This window comes from Oncorhynchus masou, chromosome 9 (assembly GCF_036934945.1).
Source record: "Oncorhynchus masou masou isolate Uvic2021 chromosome 9, UVic_Omas_1.1, whole genome shotgun sequence".
NCBI classification, from domain to species: domain Eukaryota; kingdom Metazoa; phylum Chordata; class Actinopteri; order Salmoniformes; family Salmonidae; genus Oncorhynchus; species Oncorhynchus masou.
Genome location: NC_088220.1, coordinates 55,034,086 through 55,043,980, shown reverse-complemented (window position 1 = coordinate 55,043,980; position 9,895 = coordinate 55,034,086). Strand labels below are relative to the sequence as shown.

Here is a 9,895-nt window from a genome sequence, read left to right as displayed (position 1 = left end):
GTACCTCAGTATGTACCTGTTTCCTCCAGCATCTTCACAAGGTCCTTTGCTGTTGTTCTGGGATTTATTTGCACTTTTCGCACCAAAGTATGTTCATCTCTAGGAGACAGAACGCGTCTCCTTCCTGAGCGGTATGACGGCTGCGTGATCCCATGGTGTTTATACTTGCGTACTATTGTTTGTACAGATGAATATGGTACCTTCAGGGGATTTGGAAATTGCTCCCGAGGATGAACCAGGCTTGTGGAGGTCTACAATTTGGCTGATTTCTTTTGATTTTCCCATGATGTCAAGCAAAGAGGCACTCAGTTTGAAGGTAGGCCTTGAAATACATCCACAGGTACACCTCCAATTGACTAAAATCATGTCAATTTGCCCATCAGAAGCTTCTGAAGCCATGACATCATTTTCTGGAAATTTCCAAGCTGTTTAAAAGCACAGTTAAATTAATGTATGTAAACTTCTGACCCACTGGAATTGTGATATAGTGAATTATAAGTTAAATAATCCGCCTGTAAACAATTGTTGGAAAAATGACTTGTGTCATGCACAAAGTAGTTGTCCTAACCGACTTGCCAAAACTATAGTTTGTTAACAAGAAATGTGTGGAGTGGTTGAAAAACAAGTTTTAATGATCCAACCTAAGTGTATGTAAACTTCCGACTTCAACTGTACACTGTAGTAGGAACCCTATCCTAAAAAATGTACCCAGACTGAATGGCCTGTGATTACAAATGGCAATCTGAGATTGGTACATCTATTTTTGCTTTGTTGTTGTTTGAATCACAGATTGCTCCTCTAATACATGTTCAAAATGAGCTGTGCTATGCTCCCATATCATTAACTCTCATTTATATTATACTCTATTGTACATCAACATAAAGCAGGAACCACTAATGAAAATATAAAGTGATGATATACACTGAGTGTACAAAACATTAGAAACACCTGCTCTTCACATGACATATCAAAACAAAATGTATTTGTCACATGCTCCGAATACAACTTGAAATGTGTACTTACAAATGCTTACTTATCCCTTAACCAACAATGCAGTTCAATATATTTACTAAATAAACAAAAGTAAAAATAGTAAAATAAAACTAAAAAGTAACACAATACCAATAACGAGGCTATATACAGGGGGTACCGGTACCGAGTCGATGTGTGGAGGTACAGGTTAGTCAAGTTATTTTGTACATGGTCTACACCTATTGTACTCATTGCACGTGACAAATAAAATGTTAGTTTATTTGATGTAGATAGGTTTAAAGTGACTATGTAAGGATAATAAACAGTGAGTAGCAGCAGTGTAAAAACAATTTTAAATGTAACCTTTATTTAACTAGACAAGTCAGTTAATAACAAATTCTTATTTACAATGACGGCCTACCGGGGAACAGTGCCTTGTTCAAGGGCAGAATGACAGATTTTTACCTTGTCAGCTCGGGGATTCAATCAAGCAACCTTTTGGTTACTGGCCCAACACTCTAACCACTAGGCTACCTGCTGCACCATACAACGGGGCAGTGTGTCAATGTAAAAACCCAGCAGCAGGTGGCCATTTGATGAACTGTTCAGCAGTCTTATGGCTTGGGGGTAGAAGCTGTTAAGGAGCTTTTTGGTTCTAGACTTGGCACTCCGGTACTGCCTGCCGTGCGGTAGCAGAGAGTTGACTTGAGTGACTGGAGTCTTTGACTGAGACGGTGAATCCAGGTCAAATCTATGATCCCTTGTTGATGTCACTTGTTAAATCCACTTCAAATCAGTGTAGTTGAAGGGAAGGAGACAGGTTAAAGAAGGATTTTTAAGCCTTGAGACAATTGAGACATGGATTGTGTGCCATTCAGAGGGTGAATGGGCAAGACAAAAGATGTAAGTGCCTTTGAACGGGGTATGGTAGTAGGTGCCAGCACCGGTTTGAGTGTGTCAAGAACTGCAATGCTGCTGGGTTTTTCACGCTCAACAGTTTCCCATGTGTACCAAGAATAGTCCACCACCCAAAGGACATCCAGCCAACTTGACACTGCTGTAGGAAGCATTGGAGTCAATGTGGCCCAGCATCCCTGTGGAGCACTTTTGACACCTTGTAGAGTCAATTTCCTGACAAACTGAGGCTATTCCGAGGGCAAAAAGGGTGCAACTCAATATTAGGAAGGTGTTCCTAATGTTTTGTACAGTCAATCTGTGCACACAGACTCACTACAGTCACTGCCTGGCTTAGTTACACAGCCTGACCTTGATACCACGACAACCACTGACATGGATGTTAACACTTCACCATTAACCGTTCACAATTAAATGGAAATGCCAGTATTTGCAAGATTTACACATAAGGACAATCACATACAAAAACACAATCACACAAGACACATAAAGAAAACTATTGGAATTCAAATGTAAAACATAGCACAACAAAAGGGTTGAAAAAACTAAACACACACCTGTAAAAAGTATGTAGCTATGCAGCTGATAATGTCTCTGTGGACAGGTCCTACCCCACGCCCCTCCCACTATACCCCTCCCTTCCTCTCTCTCTACTTCCTCTTGTTCTCTACACTCCTTCATCAGGAATCACACAATTATTTTTCCTTCCAACTATAGAAAAGGTCCCCAGTGGGGTCCAAACACCCTTACCCTCCTCCTCGGGGGTTACCTGTTCATCCATCCATCAATCCCTTCATCTATGTACGACGATGGTCCCTCCAGGTCCATCTGTCAATCATATCTCCCAGTGCCACAGAGATCTATGTTCCTGGGTACAACCTTTCCCCATTGTATTGGAGAGCAGGCCCCTATATCTTATCAGTCATCAATTCGTTCCAAACAGGTCCTTCATGTCCTTCCTATGGACTAGCGGACTCCCTCCATCCTCTCCCTTCCTCTGCCAATCTGACTACAAGCCCCACTATCCTCCCTTTATCCCGAGGTAAGATACTTACTTTTCAGATAAAGCATATTATGATAAATCGGCTGAACTCTGTGCGTGTGTGTGTGTGTGTGTGTGTGTGTGTGTGTGTGTGTGTGTGTGTGTGTGTGTGTGTGTGTGTGTGTGTGTGTGTGTGTGTGTGTGTGTGTGTGTGTGTGTGTGTGTGTGTGTGTGTTGGTGTCAGAAAGTGTGTATCGAACAAATACCATGAAGTCAGGGCTCTAGCAGCTGCACACTAACACTGTTGGGGTTTTGGGGGTTGAGGGGGTTGTTGTGTTTGGTTTGTATTTTTTGGCCCATGCTTAATGCAACCAATCACCAATGCTCTATATCGGTGACCTCTTAAACTTTGTAGTGATCATTGGGTAAGCTTCTCTTTCCTGTGCTAACACAATCTCTCTCTCTCTCTCTCTCTCTCACACACACACACACACACACACACACACACACACACACACACACACACACACACACACACACACACACACACACACACACACACATTCCCTGAGAGCCATAGCACTGTCACCCATGAGCATAGGCCCTGTACATCCAAGGTATCACACACTCACATAAGTACACTCAAATTGTATACGCAACCAATCAAGGTTACATTGTCTTAACATGGCCTGGATGTTAAATAGAGATTAATATCCCTCACTAATAAGTCACATCCTCACATTCATGACAGTTTTTTCAGTGAGTCCCTGAATTTCCACAGGCCTCTGCTTGTTTTACAACAGAAGGCCCCTGGAGGGGAAACTGGCTCCACAAACTAATGTTTTGACCCCAGTAAATATATCAATACATGTATAGGCCGATGACTATGTGTCTGGTGCAAATATATATATTATTACACATTTAGACATTGGTTTGGAAAGTAACATGTTTGCATTTGACCCGTTTTCTTTGTAGCCTTACAGGAAAAATATACATTGAAAGAGTTTACATTTTTGGTAATTAAATTAGACAAGAGCAACCATGCAACATATGGCTGCAGTCTTCTGACAAAGTGGGAGAGAAGTCGGGGTCAAATGGGGAATAAAATAGTTTGGAGAAGATGAAAATGTTATCAAAATACAGCAGTTGTTATGCCTCTGAGACTGATTGCATGCCAGTTCAAAATAATATGATGTTTCTAAGTGGTGTGTGTGTGTGTGTGTGTGTGTGTGTGTGTGTGTGTGTGTGTGTGTGTGTGTGTGTGTGTGTGTGTGTGTGTGTGTGTGTGTGTGTGTGTGTGTGTGTGTGTGTGTGTGTGTGTGTGTGTGTGTGTGTGTGTGTGTGTGTGTGTGTGTGTGTGTGTGTGTGTGTGCGTGTGTGTGTGTGTGATTAGATATGGTAAGCCTCTTATGTGGTGGTTGTGTCCTGAATTTGTATCTGCCCTGGGTCCTAGTGCAACCATACCACAATTCATTACACTGCACAGTAAATTTCCAAGAGAATCACCTCCTAAAATATAAATTCATAACTGTTATTAGAGTTGTTATTGACAGCACAAAAGAACAACAGCAATACTTTCAGAAAATAAATCACCAGTTGACACGTTTCTGGAAGACTAGAAATATAATAATGATAGGCTACTGCCAAATGTCTCAAAATGCAGTGCTTCTTCATGCACAATTTGTAGGCTCTATATTTTTTGTGTTTACAATGTCCTCCATTTTAAACACAATTTTAGGATAAAGTAAAGTAGTCTAGAATGAAAAAAAATGTTTGTAGAAATAAGCTAGTGTAGGTCAAACACAAACACCTTAACCGAGCGTGTCTTTAACTTTTATCGAATTAATTCGATAAGCCAAATGCATAACATTTGCATTTTATGCAACAAAATCGTAAATAAAAACAAAAAAAAAACAGAAAAAGTATGGAATTTTCAATGTTGGGCAAGGAAATATGCCTAACCAAAAGTCAATAACTTACATGAATACAATTTGGTTGTCTTTGAAAAGGCTACCGGTTTGATCATGGTAAAAATAATATAACAATCAGGAAATGCGTGGAAAAACGTACATCATTAATATTAAATACTATATTTGAAAAGCTTTAGTACGGGTTAATTGTTTCTCCCAACGCATAAAAGCATATCCTAAAATTGTAGTGAAGGAATGGTAAGAGAGCGAGACCGAGAAGCGCAGACGAGCAGGTGCACGTGAGTGCGCGTGTAGGCCTACTCTGACACGCGCTCTTTGTTTTGCTCCTCAGAAAGTATTTAACACGGAGTTTTAGTCTTTAACCATCGATTGTTGCGCTTCTTGTCATATTTACAAACAATAGGCTAATTCGATCGTCAGCTTTCGATGTTATCTATATGAAATGTAAAGACAAAAACCATACCTGATAGCCTAGTTGAGCAGGTGATGTGGCCTCTTGAAACACATATTCCAAATTGGACGTTTAAAACAACACACATACTCACGCTGTGCGCACCGGCAGATGCCGCAGGTAAAGACGTTTATTTGAGATTTAACATGTTCAACATGCGGGTATAGTCTCTCTCTCTTTATATCTCCGCCGTGGCTTTACAGATTCAGATAAACCCCTTATACAGTTTGGGCAGTACATGGGTCTGTGTGGATTTTAAACTATAAGAAATCCGATTCAATTAACAAGAGCAGAGAATCGGCTTTGGACACTGTGAAATTGTCTGGCCACAGGGATAGGATGAGACACAGGCCAACAATCGCAGGATGGACAACAACTCATCGCATTTAAATAAATCACCAAGACTTTACAGGCCATTTGCATCACCGGGGTAGACTTCTACAACGAATAAAAACAATGGACAAAGTAACCTAAAGCAACGCAATGTTCTCAGTTCCAACTCAACAACAAGTGGCTTTGCGGTTTATTATAACTTTTTGTCCAATCTTAATGCTGTCTTCAACATTGTTTTACACCACAACCGACGAAACTATCAATCAAAACATTATGGTCATGATTTACAATTAAATGCGCTGAGGGACATGCGCTAACGAGTACAACTTAAATAGACTTCTGCAAGTTTGCCTATAATAATTCACCCACTTATTTGGAATGAAATTGCACCAAGAGACTCTAAAAATGTATGGCTTTAAATTGCAGTCATGACCATAATGTTGATAGCATGATACTATTTTGATAGACAATAATAAGATGCAATGTTATCCCTATTAATTATAATATTACAACAAATAACATCATACCATTATTATTATTAATATCATAATTATAAGTATTAATATTGTTATTATTATTACTACAGAAAGATGAATAGTAAAAGAGGGAGTATGTTGGGGATCAGTAGGGGGTTTAATAGAGAACAACGCGGCCTTTATGTAGTTTTAATCCTGCTTGTATACCCACCCCACCCCAGCCCCTTCCATCCCTTGAATTTCCTCACTCAGACTACATCGCCCAATTACTTCTGTGTTTTTAAAGCGGTGTAAAATGTACGAAATGTACTCTTCTGGTGGCTATCAAGCTTTCCCTAAGTGTGCAGCACTGCTATTCAACTCCTAAAGGTCATCTTCGTCTCCTGGAAAATGACTTCAACAGAGTTGCTAGCTTGTCCTTTTGTCTTTAACAATTCAAAACGGACTCTTATAACACACCAAACGTATAGGCTACTCTGAAATGATGAGTGGCACATCTATTTAATTTCATGATGGAGTGTAACATTTTATGTTTTGGTTAAGTGGATTGGTAGGCTATGCAGTTACTGTACGTTTTAATTCAAAATTGTTATACCAAGAGAGAGAGAGAGAGAGAGAGAGAGAGAGAGAGAGAGAGAGGGAGGGAGGGGTCAGAGTCTACTCGTCGCAAGAACTTCACTCTAATTAGCCAACTTCTTTCTTGGTTCGCTCAGTTCCGCGTTCTCACCCCAGCTTATCGCCACTCACGGGAAGCACGACTCGATCCTCTTTGCTTCAACAGACAGGTTCTAGCTCAGTCCAGGGAACTCTAGATCTGACACCGGAAGAATAAGGAACCATACCTTCCCTTCTTGACGCCGATGCGCACTTCGAAAGCGCACGTCTTGGATTGAAAGGTTCATCACAATTAGAACGGTGATCATACCACTGGCTAGTGTGTTTAATTGTTGGTTTCAGGCTACTTTGTAAGTGAAATTGAAAGAATACACCGGCACCACAATACCTATTGAATAGATGTGCTTTGAAAGAGCTTGATCAACAGGTGTGAAGGCAGCAGAACAAGGAGGCGCCCTGCACCTGCACTCTTTACCAGCGAGTAGAGTGGTACTACGAAGCCTCAAAAGTTGGCAAAATACTGCAAGAGGGTCAGGGACAAAGGAGGAAAACAATAAACCGATTGGCATTTATAAAGAAAAACAAGTGATAGAGAGAAAGAGAGAGGGAGGGACAGAGAGAGAGAGAGGAAGAGAGAAAGCGGGACAACCCTTGGAGAATAGCAGAAGACCCGGCCCTCGGCCTGAGTGTAAGAGAGAGAGAGGGCGAGGGAGCGTTTTAAAGCCGGCACAGGCATGATGTCCTACATTAAGCAGCCTCATTACGCCGTGAACGGGTTAACTCTGTCTGGTCCTGGCATGGATCTACTACACTCTGCCGTCGGATACCCAAGTAAGTCATATTTGTAACTTTTTCATGTTTTAGAACTGTTTGTCTCAACAATTACCCGAATTCCAAGCGGTACTGATAACATATCCACGAGCAACGAGCGCGTAAAAGGAACAGTGCACAACATCCCCATTGTGTTGTTTACGTTCTTATTGTTAGATCTATGACGGCGAATTGTGGATAATATATAGTCATACTACGGACACCATGTCTTATTCTTAGCTGATCACATGTTGAGGGTCATCACTGAACGACATTGTTTCAAATGGAAATGCCTTATGCTCACATACAACAAACCATGTTTGTATTTTTAAAGATATGGTCAACGTCCATAGTAACTTTTTCAAGGGCCTTGGAGTAAAATGCCAGCTTTAAAATGAGATGACCTATATACTTCATGTGTAAGTGGTAACAACTATTTGTATGAAAAAAAATGCAGATGTTTTATTTTTGATTTTTGATTGACCCAGGGTCATGCGTTGTGAACACCAGTCTAATTGACAAAGACCTGTCATTCTAGATATTTTAGGTTCCTGTCAGTTGTGAAATCAAGGTTTATAGAGCTCTACCTTCCTGTGAAAACATTCATGTTTTATCAAGATACATTTCTTCCATTTATCGAACATATTTTATTTAGTGTTTGTTTATGTTTTATAAAGCAACAGTGTTTAGCTGAATTCATGTATAATGTGAAGAGATAGGAGAAAAATGTAGAACACTCGAACATTAAATAAAAAACATTTGTAATAAAAGGAAATATATATATAGGCTAGAGACATATGTTTATTTTCTATAACATTGGAAACAAATCATCCATGAATATACAATATATGTTTTAATAGAGAACATCATATATGCCTCAGTATAAGTACTTATTAGTAACATTATATTACACGAATATATACGAATTAAATTCTAAATGAGCCTAATGGAATTTAGACTATTATTTAACTTGGCAATTTGACAACATTTTTACACCAAACAAGTGATTCACAGTTCGTTCTTCCGTTCTATTTTTCTCATGTTCAATTTGAAAGCATTTTGGCCAAGGGGGAAAAGGTTCACAAAACCAAATATATGATGAGTTAACGAAATATAATAAAAAATAACTTTTGTGTGTGTGTGTGTGTGTGTGTATTTTAGACATCCCCAGAAAGCAGCGTCGGGAAAGGACCACGTTTACGCGCGCGCAGTTAGACATCTTGGAGGCACTGTTTTCCAAAACGCGCTACCCCGACATCTTCATGAGGGAAGAAGTGGCCCTCAAGATCAACCTACCAGAGTCTCGTGTACAGGTAATAAGCAGGATATATATATTTTCATGCATAAATGCCCACCAGAATTGGTCAAATGATCTTGCAAAAATGAAAGTGTGGGTCAAATGTCTATTTACAAATCTTCAGTGATTGTTTGGCCAGAATGGGAGCTGAGTTGTCTGAGAACTCACCACGTGCTCCTCCACAGGTATGGTTCAAGAACCGCCGTGCTAAATGCCGCCAGCAGGCACAGCAGAGCACAGGCCAGTCTAAACCTCGTCCACCTAAGAAGAAGGCCTCTCCAGCCCGGGAGGCCAACTCTGAGGCTAGTGTCAATACCAACGGGTCCTACAGTCCAGTACCCCCTCCCCTTGGCCCCGCCATCACCCCCAGCTCCAGCAGTGCCAACGCGACCGTGTCCATTTGGAGCCCTGCCTCCATCTCCCCGCTGCCAGACCCCCTGTCAGCCTCCACCACGCCCTGCATGCAGCGCTCCTCTGCCTACCCCATGACCTACACCCAGGCCCCGGCCTACACCCAGAGCTACGCAGGCTCGTCCTCCTACTTCACTGGCCTGGACTGCAGCTCCTACCTGTCTCCCATGCACTCACAGCTCTCCGCCACCGGGGGTGCCCTCAGCCCCATCACCTCCATGGGCGGGCACCTCGGCCAGTCCCCTGCTTCTCTGTCTTCGCAGGGTTACACAGCCGCCTCGCTGGGCTTCGGGGCCGTCGACTGCCTGGACTACAAGGACCAAGCTGCCTCCTGGAAACTCAACTTCAACGCAGCTGACTGCCTGGACTACAAAGACCAGAACTCCTGGAAGTTCCAGGTCTTGTAGGTGGGAGGAGGTAAGGAAGGGACCAGCCAGGAGAAGCTCCCATTCTATTCAGTGTTAAAGACTTGGACACATAGATGGTCAACTAATCATTTCAGTCCATGAACTCAATGACTGAGAAATGTCATTATTTTTTGTGTTATGGAAAGCAATGTGGAAGCAGATCCAATGATGTTGGGCTTTGTGATTTTTGGGAAGGTGACAAGAATCAATATTGTTAAATCAATGATATCCAATCAATACAGTATTATCAACGTGAGGAGGCACAATCAATGGGACATTGAGGTAATAAAGTTAG

General features: G+C 41.4%; 1 protein-coding gene across 1 annotated transcript; it reads left to right on the top strand.

Annotated features, from left to right (window-relative positions):
- The first annotated feature begins 7,409 nt into the window (after positions 1 to 7,409).
- Positions 7,410 to 9,600, top strand: LOC135545254 (homeobox protein otx5-like). The gene is made up of 3 exons (XM_064972883.1): positions 7,410 to 7,506; positions 8,647 to 8,798; positions 8,968 to 9,600. Exons 1-3 carry the CDS (start codon positions 7,410 to 7,412, stop codon positions 9,598 to 9,600), a joined length of 882 nt encoding a protein of 293 aa, XP_064828955.1.
- The last annotated feature ends 295 nt before the right edge of the window (positions 9,601 to 9,895 follow it).

Coding starts and splice junctions, on each gene's coding strand:
- LOC135545254 (XM_064972883.1), top strand. CDS start 7,410: ATGATGTCCTACATTAAGCAGCCTCATTACGCCGTGAACGGGTTAACT. Junction 7,507..8,646: donor CTCTGCCGTCGGATACCCAA/GTAAGTCATATT, acceptor TGTGTATTTTAG/ACATCCCCAGAAAGCAGCGT. Junction 8,799..8,967: donor TACCAGAGTCTCGTGTACAG/GTAATAAGCAGG, acceptor GCTCCTCCACAG/GTATGGTTCAAGAACCGCCG.